This window comes from Odocoileus virginianus, chromosome 12 (assembly GCF_023699985.2).
Source record: "Odocoileus virginianus isolate 20LAN1187 ecotype Illinois chromosome 12, Ovbor_1.2, whole genome shotgun sequence".
In the NCBI taxonomy this organism is placed as follows: domain Eukaryota; kingdom Metazoa; phylum Chordata; class Mammalia; order Artiodactyla; family Cervidae; genus Odocoileus; species Odocoileus virginianus.
The window spans coordinates 50,074,891-50,097,643 of NC_069685.1; the positions used below are offsets into that span (position 1 = coordinate 50,074,891).

General features: G+C 46.6%; 1 protein-coding gene across 7 annotated transcripts in view; it reads right to left on the reverse strand.

Moving 5' to 3' along the window:
• CUX2 (cut like homeobox 2) overlaps positions 1-22,507 on the reverse strand; it is a 287,416-nt gene extending 264,909 nt beyond the window's left edge. For 4 of the 7 annotated variants that reach the window (XM_070475188.1, XM_070475184.1, XM_070475185.1 and 1 more), the window contains exon 1: positions 1,419-1,775. In XM_070475188.1, the coding sequence (XP_070331289.1) occupies positions 1,419-1,481 (63 nt within the window). In that variant the 5' untranslated portion in view covers positions 1,482-1,775. Of the gene's footprint in view, positions 1-1,418; positions 1,788-22,395 lie in introns of those variants that run through there. The other 3 variants (XM_070475190.1, XM_070475187.1, XM_070475191.1) reach the window with 3 other exon arrangements.
• Between the last annotated feature and the right edge of the window lie 246 nt (positions 22,508-22,753).

The window sequence follows — 22,753 nt, forward strand, 5'->3', positions numbered from 1 at the left end:
TGGGAAGCCACCAGGAGGAGGGGGGCACCGGAACCACTTATCAGAAGAAACTTAACGAGATTTGCAGGCGGATTAAAAAAAGGGGGGGGGTGTCCCTTTTTATCTCCAGACTGATGCTCTCCCTTCTTCCAAGAATGTCAAGGCCAAGGCAGGATGCTTTCATCGCCCGGTAACCAGCACCACTTCCCCGCCCCTTGTTCCCACCGCACCTCGGTGAGATTCCTGGGTTTGGGGGCTTGTCAGGAGCATCCTGGGGCACCTGGCAAAGGACCGAGGCTAGTGTTGTGCCTCCTGCGCACAGCTCTCTGTGAGATTCCACCCCGCGGCCCAGTCTCCTATTGGGTCAGCAAAGAATAACCCCCAAATCTGGAGGAGACACACAGACTCCCAGAAAAAAGGTGGTACGGGGATAAAGTGCTGGAGTTTGGAAGGGAGTCGCCCCAGGGAGGGAGAGGGAAAAGAGAAAGAAAAGACTAGAGAGAGGAGAAAAGAGAGGAGTGGCGGAGAGGAAAAGCAGGAGGCAGAAAACAGCGAGGGAATCTCCCATTTAAAAGTTCCAGTGGGCCCGAGAGCCCGAAGTCACCTGCTCTGCGCAGCTCCCGGCTCTCCAAGGCCCCTGAGGCAGGAGCGCAAACTTGCGCGCGCCCCGGGCCCATCTCCACCGCCCGTCCCCACCTAGACTTGGAAAGAGGTTGGCAAGGGCGATAAAGCAAGAGGCAAAAACGAACCCCGAGAACCCGGCCCGAGGAGAGGTCTGCCGGTGCAGGCGGCCAGTCCGGAGGCGGTGGCTGCAGCGGCTGGGGCGGCAGCAGCGGCCCCCGGGTGGCGGCGCGTCCGGGCTGCGCAGCGAGGCGGGCGGCGGCGGCGGAGGTGCTGGCGGGCGGCGGGGCGCGGAGCCGCCTCCTAGCCAACCCCGGATGCCTCCCCCCCACTCCTCCTCCTCCTCCCAGCCCGCCAGCTCCCTCCCTCCCTCGCCCGAGCCCCAGCCGGGCGCGGACAGGCACGCGGCGCGCTTCGTGGCCTCCCCGGGCGCCGCGAAGTTGGGAGGCGCGCAAAGTGCGGCGCAAGGGGGGTTGCCCGGGGTCCCGTCGGCAGCCCCCTGCCTGGGACCGCAGACCCTGCCTTCCTCGCGCCTCACTCCGCCGCTCACCCGCCGGCTCGCTCCCCGGGCCATGGGCTCACTAGCGCTTCTCCACGGTCGCAGCGGCTAATCGATGATTGAACCGAACAAAGAGCAGCGGCGAGATCAATTCCTAATACCTATCGATAGGCAGCGGGCAGTCGAGCCCCGGCGAGCCCCAGCAGCCGCCGCCCGCCTCCCCAGGGCGCCCGACCGCCCTCCCGGGGACCTCCCCAGTGCGCCCAGGGCGCGCCCGAGGGCTCCCCACGGCCGCGCGGCCGGTGCTGCCCGCACTAACCTGGAGTCGCCGTAGATCAAATCGCTTCCAATATTGAAACATCGATCCCACATTGGCGGCCATCTTGGGGGCTATTCGAGACGCACACACACAAGAGTTTGGCTTTTCTCAATGGCTGCACTCAATATCCGGGCTGGACTCCCCCCAGCCCCGGGGCCGCCGGCGGCAGTCCGGGCCCTGCGCGCCACCGCCCGGGGCCCCTCGGGCGCCCCCCGGCCTCCTGCCACCCGCTGCCCCTCGGCGCCGCCGCGCCGCCGCCGCCGGGCCCGGGAGCCGTGCGCCCCCCCCGACCCCCGGAGGGCGCGGGAGGAGGGCGCGGGGCGGGGAGCTCGGCGCCCGCCCGGGGGAGGCGGCCGGGGATGGGGTGGGAGGAGAGGAGTGGGGGGAGGCAGCGTCTCAGAGAGGCGCTGGCGCCGCCGCTGCCCTGCCTGCAGCCGGCTCCCGGGCCCGCGGAGCGCTCGCTGCATCTCCCCCCACCCCCCCAAGTCCGGGGTCGGTGTGCCGCGCGATTGCACTTGACTTTGGCTTTTTGCAAACTTATCAATACTGACGTAACGTGCTGATCAATGCAAAGGGAAGTTTGCGGGGGCAGGAGGCTGCGGGTGCGTGGGGCGCCTACCCTCGCCTCGCACCTGTCTATCCCCCATCCCCAGCAATGCATACTTAAAAAAAAAAGTTAATAGTTTGCAATGCATTTTTTTTTTTTTTTTTTTTGCAATCGGAGCACACAACACGTGCCTCGGGCTGCCGCCGCTCCTTCGCCAGCCAGCTAAGCTTCGCATCTGAGGGTAGCAGCCGCCAGCTAGAGCTGCGTAGACTACCCTGCGGGCGGGTTGTTGGGAGCCGGCCAGTGGGCGGGTGGCAGCCGCCCGGGGGCGCCACTGAGTTGTCGGAAATGTCACCACTGCCTTGCGCAGGGTCCACGCCATTATAGAGTTATATTATTGGGAGGCGGTGTCTTGGCCATAGCACTGGGTTCTTTCCGGGGGTCCTCTGCAATAGAGATTCTTATTACTATTTTCAGGAGCCTTTAGTCCAGTTAACATGGGCTCTTGACAACTTTAGAATGGGAGGTCGTTTTACTGTTCCCATTACTGGAGAGGGTTCTTAGCAAAACCTCTAGAACGGTTTCTTCCCCACAGTGGGTTCGCTTTTACCGTTATATGTTGAGGGGGGCCTAGCTTAGCTCTGGATAATTAACAGCTTCAGACGTCTCTGCCACTGTTACAATCATTTTTCCGGGGTCCTTAGCCTAGCTGAGGACCCCAGGTTCCTTCCCAGTATGGGCCTCCTTTATTATGTCTTTTGGGAGAGAGTCTTTCGCCCAGCTGGTGGGAAATTCTGGTCTTCTGCAATTTCTCCGACGCTGGACAGCAGGGATGTCTAGATTTCTTTTACATTTTTTCCATCAACTTGCCTCTGCAAGGGAGAAGTCCCCAGGCTCCTCCCAAGGTCCTACACCCACCACCCAGGAGGAACTCCGATCTCCCAATCCCCTTCATAACTAGCACTTCTCCTGACCCAGCAGTCACCCTTTCTGACATGTCCCCCTACTAATCCTACCCTAGCCTCTGCCCCACCTCCCCCAAAAAAGGAGACCTTCCCCTCCTTTTTCTATAAAAGCAAAAGATTTGCTTTTATAGACAGCAAATGGAAATTATATTCTCTTTTTATGACCCAGCTTGGACTTCTGACATCACTCTTGGTCTGGGACAATAGATCAATACACAGGGTTATAAAAAAGATAAAGTTTAGAAGAGTTGTAAAGAAGAAAGAATCGTGATGGATATTTTTGATGATTTTCCAATATCTGTGTCTTGGAACACGTGCTTCAAGGCAATTAAAGTTTTTAATGTAATGTAAATAATTGTTTAATAAATGCTTCAGAAGAAGGTGTGATCTTTCTAAGCAATCACTCGAGCTGTTTAAAAAATGTAATGTGATTTAAACAAGGATACAGTATTTCTGTTACTATCCCCATACATTTTCCATAAGGCCTGGGTAAATATATTAATGCACAAGTTGAAAGACTCATAAGACCAGAAGTACAGCGTTCACCAAGATGTAATGAATTAGGCCTAGTTAGCAATTCCGAGTGGCCTGTTTCCTTGCCAGATTAAATTGCACGTGATGTGTGGTTTATCTCAGCTCTCGATAACTTCACGTTTAAATTACAGCTCTCATTCTGCAAAATGAATTTAGGGAAATTTCATAACTATCACATGGCAATTTTTTTTAATGGCTACATTTTCTCCTGAGCATCTGTAAAGCTTGCAGCTTCCTTGTCTTTGAGTCTTGTTTTTTAAAGACCTGTAGTAGAAAATCTGGAGTGAGTGTGAAACCTTTCAAAGCAATTTTTAACAAATCAAGGTTTTGATGAAAGATTATTTTAAATTTACATCTGATCTCTTTTTGGCCTTTTGGTTAAGATCAAGTGTAAATTTACATCTGACTTTGCAGTCATGGAACTGACATCATATACCTCCTGAGATGATGTACGGAGAAGGATATACCACCACTTCTGTGGTATTTGTGCATAATCTGAATCTCATTGTGAAGAAATATCAGATAAACCCAAATGGAAGGATAATTCTAGGAAATAAACAGCCAGTCTCTTTTAAAATGTCAATGTCACATGAAAAACACACAGGCTGGGGAAGTATTCTAGATTAAAGAAAGCAAAAAAGATTTGACAAGAGATTAAAATATATGATCCGGGGCTTTCTTTTACTAGAAAGTGCATTAACTGGAGCCAATAGCAAAGTTAGAATAAACCAACAGATTAGATAATAGTATTGTATCAATGTTAATTTCCTGATTTTAATCATTGCACTGTGGCTATATACCAACATATCCTTCAGAGAGAATATTAAAGTATTCAGGAGTAAAGGGAAAACCATCATGCCTGCAACTAGCTCTCCAACAGTACCGACTAAAACAATATGCATCTGTTTATCGAAATTTCTCTGTAGAGAAAGAATGACATAGCAAATGTTGCAAAATGTTAACATTTGAGGACTCCAAAGGAAGTGTACACAGAAATTCTTGGCAATTTCTTTGCAACCTTTCTGGAAATCTGAAATTATGTCAAAAGACAAAGTTAAAAAAAAATAATAAATTAAATTTATGTCTGACTTTGTCTCAACTGTTAGGGACTATTGGACTTCCAAATAAAAATTCTGCATGGAACTTTTCTTTCTTTTTTTTTTGCATGGAACTTTTCTACTTTCCTGACTGACGTAGGCTGCACCTTTGACCGAGCAGGAAATTGCCACAGCAAACATGCTTACCGAGGAGCAGCGAGAAAATCCAATAATTCAGATTGTTTTAAGTCTGTGATATTTTTAAATGACTTAATGCAGTGGGTCTCTGAAGAATTCCGACAATTTTAATGGTAGAAACTTGCAGTCCCACTGAGGAAAAGGTTGCTACATAAATACTGAATGATCGTGTCTTTCTGTCTGAGCTGAAACATATTAGCTTTGCTTAGTGGCTTATTGCTTTATTCACAAAATAAATTTCAGCCGTCTCTCCCCACCATATTCCAAGCGCATCGTGAGCCTGTGCCTTATTAGATGTGGGGGCTTATGTTCCAAAGGCATCTGTTACCGTCTCAGGCTCAGCAATAATGAATTAAGCAGTTAAGTGTTTACCCCATGAATGGAGTTAGCCAAGGAAATGATATTATTATGGATGGTCCTTAATGAAAGACCAGCAAACTCAGACTTTTTCAGCAAACAATCAGCCTTGGATTTGAGAACTAAAGTACTAAAATATTAAATATTTTTGTGAAAAGCTGTTTTTTTTTTTTTGTTCTTAGCACACTCTCCCTGCCACAAACACACACATACACAGATATACAAAAACTTAAGCAGGTTGCTGGTTGATTCTTGATTCTCAAAGACCCATACATCAGGATGAGTATTACAATGAGTATTACAATGGCAAAGAAGACATCCTTTCCCCATCCCAGAAAAAGCAGAGGGTGGCTTGGAGCAGCCTATCCTGAAAGCACAAGCAGAGAGACAGCCAGATCCTTAAGGAAATTCATAAACTGTGCAAGAATCCCGGGGAAGATAATGGCAGGGCCTTAGCCATGAACATAATGATATGCAAAATCCCCAGCATCAAAGCTGAAACAAAAGAAAATGTCCTTCAGTAGCTCCATGTTGCCCACCACAGTTGTCGGGTAGGAAGAAAGACTAAAGTAGAGACTCCAAATTCATCTGGAAGTTTTCAACAGCCCTGGGAGAGGAGTAAGGAATATGGCAGCGTCCGGCCGACACCTGCAAGGGTGTGTCCCTGGAGGCTGGCCCATGGTCAGGTCTCAGATCCAGAGGCTAAAGTGACTGGCTGTAGAACCAAGCCAGCAGTCCCTTAGGTGCAAACACTTGACACAGTGCTGTCAACCATCACCACTATTAAGCACCTACTAATGGCTGTTGGACAGACTTCTGTGATAGCCCAGCTAGTAAAGAATCCGCCTGCAAAGAAGAGACACCAGTTCGATTCCTGGGGTGGGAAGATCCCGTGGAGAAGGGATAGGCTATCCACTTCAGCATTCTTGGACTTCCCTAGTGGCTCAGAGGGTAAAGAATCTGCCTGCAATGCGGGAGACCTGGGTGCAATCCCTGGGTTGGAATGATCCCCTGGAGGGCATGGCAACCCACTCCAGCATTTTCACCTGGAGAATCCCCATGGACAGAGGATCCTGACAGGCTACAGTCCGTGGGGTTGCAAAGAATCAGACACGACTGAGCGACTAAGCACACACAGCACAGGCTGTTGGGCGCTTTATAAATAAATCATTTCAAATAACACTGTGGTTAGGAGAGTGACTCTGGAGCCAGACTGTCTAGACGTGAATTCCAGCAGGCCACTACAAGCTCTGTGACCTTAAGCCAGTTAGTTTACCTCTCTGTGCCTCATTCTCTTCATGTGTACAATAGTGCTAATAATCGCACAAAGTGATAAAGATTAAGTGAGTTAGTCTATGTAAAACTATGTAAACATGTTGTGTTTAGTAGTTTTCATTATTATTGGCCTCACAATGAACAGGACAGAGATCTACATTCCCATATTGCAGATGGAAAGAACGAGGCCCTGAGAGAGGCAGTGGCTGGCTCATGATCTCATGGTTGTGAAGATGGCAGAACCAGCACTGATACCGGAGTTCACTCACATTAGCCTGGGGGCTCACTGCCTCTGAGCCCACCTTGCCTCTTATGGAGAGGAAAAGCAGATGCCCAGAAAACAAGAGCTGGAGCCTTAACTATGTGCCAGCTCTCAATTACCAATTAAACTGGAGAGGAACAACACAAGAGGGACAGGCTCCCTCGGCCTGATTCCCCTCACGTGTTAGAGACTAAACCGATGATAGTGCATTCTTGCTGTGCTGATTATTCTCCGTTTGGTCCCTTTCCTCACTCACTTTCCTCTTGCTCTGCCCAGCGTCCCAGGACTCTGGCCCCTACGGACTACACCTCCCAGGCTTCCTTGCTCCCTGGCTTCTAGCTGGGTTTGGATAGTGGGAGGCCCTGGTAAGAGAAAAGAAGGCCCAGAGAAAGGCTGGGATGTTTACTCCCTCGCTCCCTCCCTATTTCACTGCAGTCCTGGCAGTGGATGGGGCCTTCTACAGTCACCACCCCTGTCAGGCTGGCCCTCTCCTGCTCCTTTGGGCCCCAGTAACTTCTCTCTCCTCACATCTCTTCAGATCTGAGGTATAAATGGCTCTCTCTGGCCAGCACCTGGGTGCCTTAACATTCCCTAACATATACCTCTGTAAATGAAAAATTTCAGGTGATTTTTTGTTTGTTTGTTTGGGACCCTGATCAATCCGCCTGCCAATGCAGGAGACACTGGCTTGATCCCCAGATTGAAAATCAAATCACTGGAAGATCCCCTGAAGGAAATGGCAACCCACCCCAGTATTTTTGCCTCTAAAATTTCATGCACAGAGGAGCCTTGCGGGCTACAGTCCATAGGGCTGCAGAGTGGGACACGGCTGAAGCAACTTACAGCGCACAGGCACACACTGACCAGTGCATCTACCAGAGAATATTATTCAATTATCAAGAAAGATGAGGGGACTTCCCTGGAGGTCCAGTGGCTAAAAATCTGCCTGCCAATGCAGGGGACACAAATTTGATTGCTGGTCCAGGAAGCTTCCACATGCCGCAAGGCAATTAAGCCCATTCACCGCAACTCCTGAGCCCTCACACCCTCGAGCCTGTGCTCCACAAGAGGAGGCACTGCCATGAGAAGCCGGCACACCTCAGCTAGAGAGTGGCCCCGCAAAGCCACGGAGTGCCGCTGCTAAGCCGCTTCAGTCGTGTCCGACCCCCTGCGACCCCACAGACGACAGTCCACCAGGCTCCCCTGTCCCTGGGATTCTCCAGGCAAGAATACCAGAGTGGGCTGCCGTTTCCTTCTCCAAACGAAGGGCTAGCATACCAAAAATAAGTAAATAAATAATAGTCTATAAAATAGAAAAAAAGGGGAGACAGAAAAATAAGAGTTGTGTGTGTATGTGTTGAATGAAGAGATGTTTAGGATATATGGCAAAGTGAACATAAGCAGATTGATTATGCAACAGTATTAACAAATATTTGCTTAAAATGTGACAAAGAAAAAAGGTAAGGAAAATTAGATATCAATCAGTTAACAGACATTAGCTCTGAATAATGGTTTTAGAGGTCTCATAATTTCCATATCATCATCATAATTTCCTTTATGAGTACAAATTATTTTTTTCATCAGGAATCTTAATTCAGTTGGGGTGGAGGGGATCTGTTTTTTCCTGGGCCTCTGATACACATACCACAATACCACATTCACTTGAGATATCTATGAAAGAAGATCTGATTAAATAGAAAGACAGCCCAAGTTCACGGGCTGGAAGATGTAATATGGTAAAGATGTCATTTCTCTCCAAATTAATCCATAAATTTAAGACCATTCAAATCAAAATTCCAATAAGATTTTTCATAGAACTGACAAGCCCATCCTAAAATTCTTACAAAGATGCAAGCGCCAAGAACAGCTGGGGTAAATTTGAAGAATAGTAAGATGAGGGAACTTTTCTTATCATATATTAAGACTTATCATAAAGCTGTTATAACAAAGACAGGGAGCAGAAGGACAGACAAATGGACTCAGGTGACAAAATTTAAAGTTTTGACACAGATTCACACCGATATAGAATGAACTCACAAAACAGATGACAAAACTGGCATTATAAACTAGTAGAAAGAGGACAGACTTCATTTTCAATATGGTACTGGGCCAACTGGCTATGCAGATGGGAAAAAATAGAATCAGATCCCTACCTCACACTACATACAAAGATCAACTCCAGGTGGAGGGGTCTGCACGCTTATGAATTTAAAGAAACTCAACCCATTCCCCTTTTTCCAAAAGCACAGAACATCTGAACTGAAAATTATATCCTTATTAAGCTGACTTTACTATGCTATGTCTGTTTGTTGTTGGTGGTGGTTTTTAAGCATCCCAATAGCTCTGGTCACATAATAACCCAGGGAACCTTTTAGTCCTGGCCAGAACCAGGACTGCACGTTCTTATCCCCAGAATGAAAAACCACTTGGCACCTGGCAGCTGCTAGGAGACTTGGAAACATTAACTAATCAGAGTTTCGAGAACTCTGCTCCCCAGTGGCACAGGTTCTTCTTCAGGTACACAGCTTCCCTAAGCCCCTGAGAAGCTGCCCCCAGGGCAGAAACCTGCCTTCTAATTCTGCACCCCTATTTTAGCAGCAAGGTGTGCAAAGTGGACATGATCTAAGTCACCTGAGATCACCACCACAGAACTGAGGGCACCTATTTGGTTCTCCATCTCTCCCAGATCCCACATATCTAGCTCAAGTGGCCCCACTTGGCTTCATGCCCATGAGGGCACCGATTCCTCCACTGGCTTCCAGGTCTATGAACTGTCAAGGAGACATGGATCTTCCCTGTGCCCAGAAAAGAGCAACAAAGACCTCCAGCACCATCCACCCACCAAATAAAACTCCACAAACTGGACCCTTACAGCTTCAATGAAAAGTACAGACTATTACTGCAGGCTTTCTTAAGGGGTGGGGCATGAAGAGCTTAATGCCTTAAAATCCTTTTTGCTTCTTTCTTTCCCAAAGTTCCCTTCATTAAAGCAACCGCTCCAATTTCTATTTTTAATTTCTCATCTTAAATGGCTCATCCATCTTGTTTCACTCATAGCACACTCTCAGGTCCGATCTTCCCCAGTTCTTTCTCTCTCGCCTCCATTTCTATCCCCTCTCCTGCTCTAGTTTCTTCCTCTTTTTCAAATCTGAGGTTCTCACATTTCATCTAATCAGCAAAATACCATCCAGTAGCCAAACAAAAAGACAAAAGCGTTCTTTTTCTCCTTTGGTAAGATGGAGAGATGTGAATGCTTACACTTCTCTTTTCACCAATCATCACATTGTCATCCTCATTGTCATAATGGTGCCTACTATGCACTGGGGGCTTCACCAACATTCTAGGCAAATCTCACAATCTATCATGTCTACATCCATTTTACAGATGAGCAAACTGAGCCTCAAAGAGACAGACTAGCTCACCCAAGTTCACTCAACAGGAAAATGGCTGAGCATGGTTTGGAGGCTGGGTGGGAAAACCTGTATCTTTTGGTAGCTTTGCTGCAAAAGCCTTAATCCTAGCTCTAGTTTTTTCTGCTGTTTAAGTTCAGGGCAGGAGGGAAGTGAATAAAGGTGCTTCTGCCATTCAGACAAATCAGAACCAACAGGGTCTGTGTTTGCCACCTTGGCAGCCAGTCCCTCAGATACCACTCCCTCAGCCTCCTCAGACCTTCTGATTTCCTAGCTCTTGGCTCCCATGAACCAAAAAAATTATCCACCTGGCCCCATAGGATCAGAAAAATAATGATAATGTTGCCGTTTATGGCCTGTTTTCCACAAGCCAGGCTCACTCTTCCCATTATCTAATTTCCTCCTCGCAACAGCACTTGGAGGTAAGTATGGCCATTTCCTTCCTCTAATAGCTGAGGAAATGGGGGCTCAGAGAGGGCAAGTGACTTGCCCAAGGTCATCTAGCCTGTAAGCAACACAGCTGGGGGTCAAATCCTATTCTGTTTGATGCTGGGGCTTAGGTTCTCAACCCTGAATGCCACCCCCTTCCCTTTCTCAGCTGCCTCTAATTCCTCTGACGGGCTTTGAATTCACTTCTCCACTGGTGAGGAGCTGAGTCAGGGTTGGATCCAAGAGTCAACTCTCCTTGTACCCACAGTCTCCAGCCACACTGTCCAGAGCTCGGGGAGTCCAGAATGAAGGTTCTAGAAGCTCTCTTATGAAGGCTGGGTCCCCATCCCTCCAGTCCCAGAAACCTCTGTGGACTAAAGGACTCAGCATCTAGGGGGAGCAAAGTCCCTCTGATTGAAACATTCCCTGACCCAAGAAATAAACCTGGCCCTCCTACCATGACGTTTCTTGCTGCAAATCCTTTGTGTCCCTCAGGATCTTTGGCAAATGTGCCAGGCATCAAGGGCCCTGAGAGGTCATCTGTTCCAGCCCCCTGCCTCCAGTCTGAGAAAGAGACTTAAAAATGATCCTGAGGACCACACATACACACACACACACACACACACACACGTACATAGCTGCACATGTGTGTACACACCTGCACTCACAGTTTGCACATGGGTGTGCACACACACACGTCTACATGCCAGTGCATACATCTGTTCACACAAGCCAGAAACAGATTTTCTGGGACACACTTGTATACTCACACACAGGTTTGCACAGCCTGCGTGTGCACGTGGACTAGTGTACCATACAGATACACGGTGGTGTGCCCAGTCGTACTTCCCAGGGCAGGACAGCAAGGTTTCTCCTGGGACCTCCTGGAATACGGCCTTTAGCTAAAGCCCCACCTGGTGGACACTTTGTGTATACACCAACCCCAGTTCCAAGCCTGAGCGCCCCTGGGACCAGAATATGGCTCTGGGCTGCACCCAAGCTGACAGGCAATAAGTGAGTGAGCCCAGAGCTAGACTTTTGGGACACCTCCTCTTCCTCAAATCTCTCTTCTTTCCTCCTCTCTCCCTCTCTGAGCAGCAATTTCTTTGGCCAAAGGCAGAGGAAAGAGCACTGGGTCCAGAGGCAGGGGTCTGACTCACTGCTCCGCCACTTGTGGACACAGAATCAACTGCTATCTCAGGGTCAGTCACCTAAATCGAGTCTGAAGTCAGACAGGAGTTCAAATGGAGCAGCAACTCCTGGCTGTCCCCTTCTTACACACGTGTTCTTGGGCAAGTCACTTCCACCTCCCAAACCTGCTTCACCAACTGCGAAGTGGGGCAAAGGCCCCAGCAGAGTGGCTGGAAGCAGCAATGACATCGAGGAAGCAAAATCAGTTATTCTCTCCATTTTTCTCAGACCAAATACAGGTACAGTTTAGGCACAACAAGAAGCAGGGCAGGAGTCAGAGGGACTCCAGTTCAAATTCTGATTCAAATCCTGGCTCTGCCACTTTTTAGATGTGGGGCAAGGCACTCCACCTCTCTGAACATCAGTTTCTCCATCTGTACAATGGGGACCTTTTGGTGTTGTAGTGAGAATTAAATGAGACAGTGCCTGCAACAAACCTGGCGTCAGTATGCTGTGTGCTATGCTAAGTCACTTCAGTCGTGTCTGACTCTTTGCCATCTGGACTGTAGTCTGCCAGGCTCCTGTCCATGAGATTTCCCAGACAAGAATACTGGAGTAGGTTGTCATGCCCTTCTTTAAGGGATTTTCCCGACCCAGGGATCAAACCCGTGTCTCTTATGTCTCCTGCATTGACAGGTGGGTTATTTCCCACTAGCACCATCTGTCATTAGTAAGCACTTCATAAATGTAGACTGCTGTCATCAGTGTTTATGTTTGGGAAAAACAAGTGATACTTGGAGGGGTGGGCAACAGATGTTCCTCAGAAGCCCAAAATAATAGCTATACAATTATAATTAATTACAACTTAATCCCTGTGTGCCAGGCACTGTTCTAAGGACTAAGAATTAACTCGTTTAACATCATAACAACTCCATGAACTAGGCACTATTATTATTTCCATTTTACAGATGAGGACTGATGAGGGTGAAAGGACTAAAATGGTATGAACCTAACAGAAGCAGATGATATTAAGAAGAGGTGGCAAGAATACACAGAAGAACTGTACAAAAAAGATCTTCATGACCCAGATAATCACGATGGTATGATCACTCACCTAGAGCCAGATATCCTGGAATGTGAAGTCAAGTGGGCCTTAGGAAGCATCACTACAAACAAAGCTAGTGGAGATGATGGAATTCCAGTTGAACTATTTCAAATCCTAAAAGATGATGCTGTGAAAGTGCTGCACTCAATAGGCCAGCAAATTTGGAAAACTCAGCAGTGGCAACAGGACTGCAAAAGGTCAGTTTCATTCCAATCCCAAAGAAAGCAATGCCAAAGAATTCTCAAACTACCACACAATTGCATTCACCTCACACACTAGTAAAGTAATGCACAAAATTCTCCAAGCCAGGCTTCAATAGTACATGAACCGAGAACTTCCAGATGTTCAAGCTGGATTTAGAAAAGGCAGATGAACCAGAGATCAAATTGTCAACGTCCGCTGGATTATCGAAAGGCAAGAGAGTTCAAGAAAAACATCTATTTCTGCTTTATTGACTATGCCAAAGCCTTTGACTATGTGTATAACAACAAACTGTGGAAAATTCTTCAAGAGATGGAAATATCAGATCACCTGACCTGTCTTTTGAGAATATGCAGGTCAGAAAGCAACAGTTAGAACTGGACATGGAACAGCAGACTGGTTCCAAATTGGGAGAGGAGTATGTCAAGGCTGTACATTGTCACCCTGCTTATTGAACTTACATGCAGGGTACATCATAGGAAACGCTGGGCTGGATGAAGCACAAGCTGGAGTCAAGATTGCCAGGAGAAATATCAATAACCTCAGATATGCAGATGACACCACCCTTATGGCAGAAAGCGAGGAAGAACTAAAGAGCCTCTTGATGAAAGTGAAAGAGGACAGTGAAAAAGTTGGCTTAAAGCTCAACATTCAGAAAACTAAGATCATGGCATCTGGTCCCATCACTTCATGGGAAATAGATGGGGAAACAGTGGAAACAGTGACAGACTTTATTTTGGGGGGCTCCAAAATCACTGGAGATGGTGACTGCAGCCATGAAATTAAAAGACTCAGTCCTTGGAAGAAAAGTTATAACCAACCTAGATGACATATTAAAAAGCTGAGACATTACTTTGCCAACAAAGGTCCATCTAGTCAAGGCTATGGTTTTTCCAGGATTCATGTATGGATGTGAGAGTTGGACTATAAAGAAAACTGAGCGCCAAAGAATCGATGCTTTTGAACTGTGGTACTGGGGAAGACTCTTCAGAGTCCCTGGGACTGCAAGGAGATCCAACCAGTCCATCCTAAAGAAAATCAGTCCTGAATATTCATTGGAAGGACTGATGTTGAAGCTGAAACTCCAGTACTTTGGCCACCTGATGCAAAGAGCTGACTCATCTGAAAAGACCCTGATGCTGGGAAAGATTGAGGGCAGGAGGAGAAGGGGATGACAGAGGATGAGATGGTTGGATGGCATCAACGACTCAATGGACATGAGTTTGAGTAAACTCCAGGAGTTGGTGACGGACAGGGAAGCCTGGCGTGCTGCAGTCCATGGAGTCACAAAGAGTCGGACACGACTGAGCGACTGAACTGAACTGAACTGAAGGCAGAAGAGGAGAGTGAAAAAGGTGGCTTAAAACTCAACATTCAAAAAACTAAGATCATGGCATCCAGTCCCATCACTTCATGACAAATAGATGGGGGAAGAAAGGAAAGAGTGGCAGACTTTATTTTCTTGGGTTCCAAAATCATTGTGAATGGTGACTGCAGCCATGAAATTAAAAGGCACTTGCTTTTTGTAAGAAAAGCTATGACAACCTAGACAATGTGTTAAAAAGCAGAGACATCACTTTGCTGACAAAGTCATCCATACATGACTACTGGAAGAACCATAGCTTCCATATAGTCAAAGCTATGGTTTTTCCAGTAGTCATGTATGGATGTGAGAGCTGAACCATAAAGAAGGCTGAGCACTGAAGAATTGCTGCTTTCAAGCTGTGGTGCTGGAGAAGACCCTTAAGAGCCCCACGGACTGCAAAAAAATCAAACCAGTCAATCCTAAAGGAAATCAACTCCAAATGTTCATTGGAAGGACTGATGCTGAAGCTGAAGCTCTAATACTTTGGCCACCTGATGTGAAGAAATGACTCATTAGAAAAGACCCTGATTCTGGGAAAGATTGAGAGCAGGAGGAGAAGGGTGCGACAGAGGATGAGATGGTTGGATGGCATCATTGACTCAATGGACATGAGTTTGAGCAAACTCCAGGAGATAGTTAAGGACAGGGAAGCCTGGAGTGCTGCAGTCCATGGGGTTGCAGAGTCAGACACAACAGCAACTGAACAATGAGGCTCAGAGATGATGTAACTTATCTAGGATTAAAGAACTAGAGAGTTGATGAAAAATCCAGACAGAGTCCTCTGAATTTCTCCATTCCCTACTCCCACTGAGCTGTCCTATCTGTTCTGACCTTTTAGCCTCTCTTTAGTCTGGAAACTTCCCTACAAGATGAAGTCTGACTTTAGAGGCCAAGTCCACCACTATGAGAGTCACTGACAGTCCCATTCCTCCCAATCCCCAGGGAGGCAAATGGCCACATATGCATCCTGTGTATTCTGGAGGGCTAAAGGTTTAAAATAATCTCAGGGAGGCAATAAACACAATGGAAATAAAGCTAATTAGAGAGTATCCACTAATCATGGGATTGTATGTCAGAAAACTTGCATCTGCTGGGGTTGCTAAGTGGCATGAAGGTGGAGAGAACCTGGCTGGCAAGGCTTCATCCCACTGCTGAAGCATCACCACAGAGTGGAGAGACAGATGGTGGCCCAGACAAGAGCCGAATGGAAAAAACATATTAGACACAGGAAACTATGTACTCCATATTTTATTTAAAAGTCAGTCACTGGGAAATGGCTGCCCAATGATGCTACCGGTAGCAGAGTTAAGTTCTGATGTGGCATGGTGTTGGCAGGAGCCAGGACTCAGGGGGTTAACAGCCATGGGGTTTTAATCCTGAATTCGTGGCTGCCTGGCTCTGTGGCTTAAATTCAGGTGCTTAAGCTCTCCGGACATCAGCATCCTCCTCTTGAAAACAGGAGGGATAATAATCTACCTATGGCTGATGGTGTCACTGATCCCAACCCTCCATCTTTCCCTCTATCCATGAACAGTGCCACGTGACTTAGTAGAGTCCACCTCAATGTGAGCAGGGCATATGCCCCTCATGCTAGAGCTTGGGTCTGGCCACATGACCTGCTTTGGCCAAAAGGATGAGCTGGAAGTGTTGGCATGCCAGTTCTGAACCAACTTCTCAAGATATGTACCTTGCTCTGTTGCCTTTGCCAGGGAAGAAACATGCCTGGCCAACTGGTCCTGAGAGGAGGATGCAAGACTCAAGGGTAGGGAGGAGCCTGGCTTCCTGCATCACACGTGGAGGACAGCCTCCACCATCTAGGAACACCTGCCAAGGATTGTGCCATGGCTGTGAAACACGTGTCTCATGCCGAGCCACTGTACACTGGGGTCTATTTGCCGCAGCAGCAAGTGCATCCCATGTTACCTCACTGGCAGTAAGGTAACATGGCTAGTCCCTGAACCCCTTCCTGAGCCAGCCGTTTGTTTCCCCAACCTTGACTTTCCCCCACAGTCACCCAACCTGGACACCATGGGACTTTGTGCTCTCAGCCTGCTGTGACTTTCTGGACCTGACTGTGAGCTCCCTGAAATCAGACCTTGGAGTAGGAAAAGATGTTCTAGAGCAATGACAGAGTGGATCTGAACCCTGTTTCCTCAAACCACTGCTAGACCCCAGAGGTGGAGCAGTTCATGTTGCAGCTAAGCTATGGGGATCCCAGGCAAGAGCTTCTGCATTCAGGGCCCATTCCTTGTATCCGCAGAGGCTTTGTCTATGGTGTGATGGTGGGCAGGGACTGCTACAACACCGGTACTTCCATATGCATGTCTACTGACTGCAAAGATGAGCAATCACAAGGAAAGTAGCTTCTTCTCTCTTGCCTTCAACACATATTTTAGGGGACCTCAAGGGGCATCTTGCTTTAAGGAAACTGACATATGCTCTTGCCAAATAAAATTTGTCTTCAAGAAAAAAAGAAAAAACCAAACATGACACATGGAGATTGGCCTTATCCAAATGATCAGCAGTGATCTTCAGCAATCCTTCAGTACCCATTCTGCACTAGGTGCATTGGCTATGATCTCAGACCCTAATGGTGGCCCTGCAAGAATAGGAGGTTCCAGGAAAATGAAGAATTCCGAGGGCCACAGGCTCTGTGAAGAGTCTTGAATGTCAACCTGTTTGGCAAGCTGGTGTTTCTGAAAAACAAAACCTTAAATATCCAACAGTGGCCCTTTCTAAAGAGATCCCTTTCTAGAACTCCATGTGACAGCCTTTCTTCTCCAAGGTGGGGTAGAATGGAGAGGAAGGAACCCCACTTTCCCCCACTCATCCAAAACATTGTCCTTTCCTCCACCCAGTTATCCCCACCTTCATCTCCTCTACAATCTCCCCTCCTCCCTTCTTCCACAAGAGATTGGGATGGTCAAATCCACCAAAAACTAGTTCTATTTTTCCATGTCTTCGAGGAAGTCTCAGTTTTGCTCTTAAGACCTTTAAAACTGACGGAATCAGGCCCACTCAGATTATATAGATAACTTAAAGTCAATTGATTATAGACTTCAATCACATTTATAAAATGTCTTCACATCACCCAGATTAATGTCTGAATAATTGGCACTATCATCTAGTCAGTAGTTTGACACATCAAACCAACCATCACATATCTTCTTGGTAAATCCCTGTGGCATCCTCAAGTTAGGTGCTTGTTGACCAGACCATACTGTCAATGTGAACCAGTCATGGCTTTTTCAATTGGATGAACTGAATCAAAAGAATGGATTTGTTGGCTCCCATATCCCAAAAGGGCAGGAGTTTGGTTGGAAACACCCCAGGTGAGGCCCTTAGCACAGCCTAGACTCTCTTTTGCGGCCTTCTATTTGCTTCTATCTGGATGTTGGCTTGATTTTGCTCCTTTTACTCTGCCCACAAGTCTGAAACCATGGCTCCAGTAGTTCTGGAAGCATATCTTTATGGGGTCAAGGGAAAAGGCTGACTGGCCAAGCCTAGGTCACATAGGGTGGGGTCTGTCAACCACGGAGAGCAGGCAGATAGCACATGCAGGGACACCAGCAGGAGGCTGTAAGCCTGGCAGCTGCCCAGATATGCACAGCTCTGTACCTTCCAAAGTGTGGTACGTGAGCTTCCAGATGTTTCTAGAGTATACACGAAACATTCTATAAACTTTGAATTCCATGGGAAGGAAGCCCACCCTCTTTTAAGTGTCCCTCAATCTTTCTGAGTGCTCCAAAGGACAAGCTCCACTTAGTTGTTATCATGTCTATAATGCTTCTGTCCCTGAAAAAAAAAAAAATCTCTCAGGCTCAGTTCATTTGGCAGGCAAGAATTTAATTCATTACTTTACTCTAAATGTATTTACTTATATGTAGTTATTTTCTGTTTATGGCAAGAGTTGCTAGTTTTCCACTTAGAGCAGTGATAGAAAGTTTCCTTTTACAAAAACATTTAAGTAAAAAGTGAGCCAGGCTAGAGAGAAATATTAAGTAAATAATAATAGATGGTGCATGAAGACAGGAAAAATTGTGTCTAAGGATGGGATGAACTTAAGGGCTATGTTGGGTGATGGCCTTAGCTTTGATATTAGACATTCAGAATTTAAATCCAGGTCACATTCACTATGTAAATCAGGGCAAGCCACTGAAACTGAGTTTCATTTTCCTTAGCTATAAAATGGAGATGGTAATAATAATCATCAAACTTCATAACTCACTTTATCCAACCCCCTGAGGGCCAGGTGTATTTAGGAATTCAGAAGTTAGAGTACCACAGACCTTATATTACCTGCAGAACTTAGGCAGCACCACATGACCCAGCACACTGACACTTCAACAGAAAGTGGATGACCATTCACACGAAGCATTGAATTTTGGTTTTTTTGTTGTTGTCTTAAGTCTACACACTGCACCAATCCTGGGCAGATTTTTCAGCCAAATGAGTTTGCTACAAACTTGAAAATGAAAACTTTCATATTCCAGAGGTTTGGAACAAGACTAGTGAGACTAAAAGCACCTTAGTCAAGCCCATGCATGGCCATGACAAAGCAAGGAGCCACCAGAGCAGGGGAGGGAACGTTTAGAGAGAGCAAGAGGGAAATGTGCACCAATCCCAAGAGAAATTATAAAGAGGAGATTATAAAAGCTCCCCAAGACTTCTCAGAAATCTCCTCCTCCCACGACCTGTCCTTTCCCTTCCTCCTTCTCCTCCACTTCCTCCTCCTCCTCTTCCTCCTCCCTTTTCTTCCTGTTCTTCTTGGTCCTCTTCCTCCCATTGCCCTTGCTGGTGATCAGCCTGGGGTGGACATGTGACTAAGTTATAGCCAATGAGATGCGAGGGGAGATCTGCTGAAATGCTTCTGTAGATGCCTCTGTACCTAGATGTGATACCTGGTGCAGGGGCAGCCATTTTAGGGTCATAATGGGAGGTAGGCTGCAGATAAAAGCCACACAAAGAAGGCAAGGGCAGAGAATTGATGTCACATAGCCACTGATCACACCAAACTTGGACTTGCCTACCTCTGCACTTTCTGTAAAAGATAAAGAAAATCTATTATAATTTTAGCCACCTTAAGTTGGAATTATATGTATTGCAGAAGGGCATTAGTTTGGATATTAAAGGAAAGTATAAATCTGGAAGGTGAGAAAATGTTGGGAGTCGCAAGTTATAAGAGGAAGTATAAGCAAGGGTGGATTTTAAAGGCTTATATTGTAACAGGAGGGAAAGGAGCAGGGCACAACTTTTGAAAGAATCACATAGCCCGAGGACACAACATAAACCGATTAGAATCAAATGGGACCAAGATGGCAGTCAAGACTAGACCTTGATCCTCAATCAGCAAGTGAAATGACACACCCAGAGGTGCCATGACAGTTCTGAAGCACTGTTAAAAGACCAAGGAGTGGGCAGTGGCCCAAGTCCTAGCAATCTCCACCCCTTCTCAGAAATAGTTGGACTAATCCTCCCACTCATTAGCATATGAAATTACCCAACCTATAAAAACTAACCAGGCCACATTTCAAGGCTGCACTTGCCCTCTCCAATGACCCACACTCTATAGAGTATGCATCTCTCTAAATCTGAATAAATCCACTTATTACCTATCACTTTGTCTCTCACTGACTTCTTTCTGCCATGAGACATCATGAACCTGAGCTTCATTAGGTCCTGAAACCAGGTACCATGGGTTTTGGCTGGGTTTGAGTTCCAGTCATGTGGGTTTGAGTCCCAAAATGGGTTTTGGCTGGTTTTGAGTCCCAGCCACGTGGGTTCAAGTCCCAAGCACGGTTTTGGCTGGGTTCAAGTCCAAGCCATGTGTGTTTGAGTCCCAAACTGGGTTTTGGCTGCATACGAGTCCCAGCACATGGGTTCAAGTCCCAATCTGATGTAAACGGTTTCAGTATCAGATAGATGACACTATGGGAAGGTGTATGGGGGCAGTGAGAGAGCTGGCGTGGGCTGGACTGTGAGGATGGTTTCATGAAAGAGTTTGGGAAACTTCCTAAACTTCACTAAAAACTTCATGGTTCCATTTTTGTATTCTTAGTGGAGGGCAAATAATTAAGCTCAAGTCCAGAGTCCCTTAAATTCCTTCCCAGGATCATAGATGGTCCCTCTACCAGGAAAGAAATCTAGGCTGAGCAGTCAGGAAGATTCTAGGTAGACGAAAAGCCTCAGCAGTGTTCCGGGCTTGTCTGGCCTTCAACGTGTGATTTTGAGAGTTGGAAGCGCGAAGATTATAACTCAGAATGGCACGCGGGTGTGAAGCCGGCTGCTTTGCCAGCTATTTGCCTGTATTTAAAACACATATGGGTGATATTTTTAAATATCTTTGCTGTGTGATTGAAAAACATTGCAGTTGCTACTTCATGGACGTGGGTTTTTATGCAAACCCAGGGATGGAATGATGAGTGTATGTTGTACCTACGTGGGCTTTGCTGGAGAGAAGTAAGGACAGAATGGCACAGCCTGCCTAAATGTCGGGCAGAGAATTGGGGCTGGGCCATTCAACATTTAACTTGGGTGTGGGGGCTGCTGGCAAAGCTCTTTGGTTTTCTTTCTTTTCATCCCTTCCAACTCTCCCTCCAAAGGGTTTGGGTGGGGCTACTCCCCCAGCTTTGGGAATGGGCATGTGACCCAGACTGGCCAATTAGATCACTCCAACCTCTTTGCCCCAGTGATTGGTTATGTCCTTAGCTCATGTCCTAAGGCAAGTCAGTAAAACTCAACTATGAGACTCTTAGGAACTACTGGGAAAGAATCACTTCCCTCCTGTTCTTTTTGCTGAGCTGAGAGGACGTATACCTGGGACTACCTAGGGCCATTTTTGTCACCACCTGGGGAAAGCCTGATGGAAATAAAGCTAAGATGGGGGAAAAGAGCGTGAGAGATGAACAGAATCCTGGACCCAGACATGCCTGAAATCTAAGGTCAGACATCTTTGGTTGCACTTAGAAAAAAATTTGTGGTAAACTCTATTTAAGGGACTTCCCTGGTGGTCCAGGGATTAAGAATCTGCCTTCCAATGCAGGGGATGTGGGTTCGATCCCTAGTCAGGGAATTAAGATTCCCACACTATGGAGCAACTAAGCTGTGAGCCATAATGACTAAGCCTGTGCCACAACTAGTAGTTGCCCACGTGGCGCAACTACTAAGCCTACGGTGACTGAGAAGCTCACGCGCTACAGGGAAGAGCCCAAGCCCCAAGGAAGACCCAACACAGCCTAAAATAAATAAATATTACAAAATATATATATTTAACATAAAATGTCATTTTAGCCATTTCTAAATATACAATTCAGTGACATTAATTACAATCACAATGCTGTGCACATCATCACTATCTTTTTCCAAAATCTTCAGCCCCCAAACAAAAACTCTGTACCCATTAAGCAGTAACTTCCCATCCCATAATAAGATTCCTAATTTAAAATATGGGCTTCCCTGGTGGCTCAGACGGTAAAGATTCTGCCTGCAATGCAGGAGACTTGGGTTCAATCTCTGGGTCAGGAAGATCCCCTAGAGAAAGGAGTGGCTATGCCCTTCAGTATTTTTACCTGGAGAATTTCATGGACAAAGGAACCTACGGCACTACAGTCCATGGGGTCGCAAAGAATGGGACAAGACTGAACAACTAACACTTTCTTTTTTAATTTGTGTGTGTGTGTGTGTGTGTGTGTGTGTGTGTGTGTGTATGCTAAGTTACTTTGGTCACATCTCATTTTTTGCAATCTTACAGACTGTAGCCCACCAGGGTTAGTCTGGCTTCTCTCGCTTAGCATAATGCATTTAAGGTTCATCCATGTTGTTAGCACATCAGTAATTGTTTCTTTCTATTGCTGAGGAATAAATACATTGTATGTATCCATTCACCAGTCTATCTCCATTCACCAGTTGAGGGACATTTATCCACTTCTGCGCTCTGAATTTACTGAGTCTATAAATCCCTTTCTTTTCTTAAGCTATTCCAGTTAAATTTCGGTCACCTGCAACCACAGAATGTTGACAATATATCAGAGAAAGCAACTTCCTCCCTCTGAAATTTTTTCTTTCATCGATAAAATCAGAGTGTATTATTCAAATGGCTTTGAGGGTTACAGAAATCTTGACTCAAAATTGTTTGAAAGAGACAATTATTTTCTCACATACCAGGGAGTTCTGAGATGGAGAAGATCTCAAAACAGGTAATTCTCATAATTCGCAGTACAAGTCCGGAGGCAGGCAGTTTTCATGGCTCCACACTTCTGTCCTCTGGATTTTCCCCACAGGGCAGAGCAAGATGGCGGCAGAGATTCCACACAACAGAGTTCACAGGAAGTTCTCTCAGAGGCCTCGGGAGACTTCCTCCAGAAGCTCCGCCCATGGACTTACCCTTAGATCTCACTGTCCAGAATTGAGTTACACACTTATTCTGAGTAAGAGGAGAAGAGGGAAGGATTATCCTGCCTGGGGCGTGGGCCCATGTTTCCTAGAGAAGCTGCTTGGTGGGGAGGGAGCTGGGAATGTG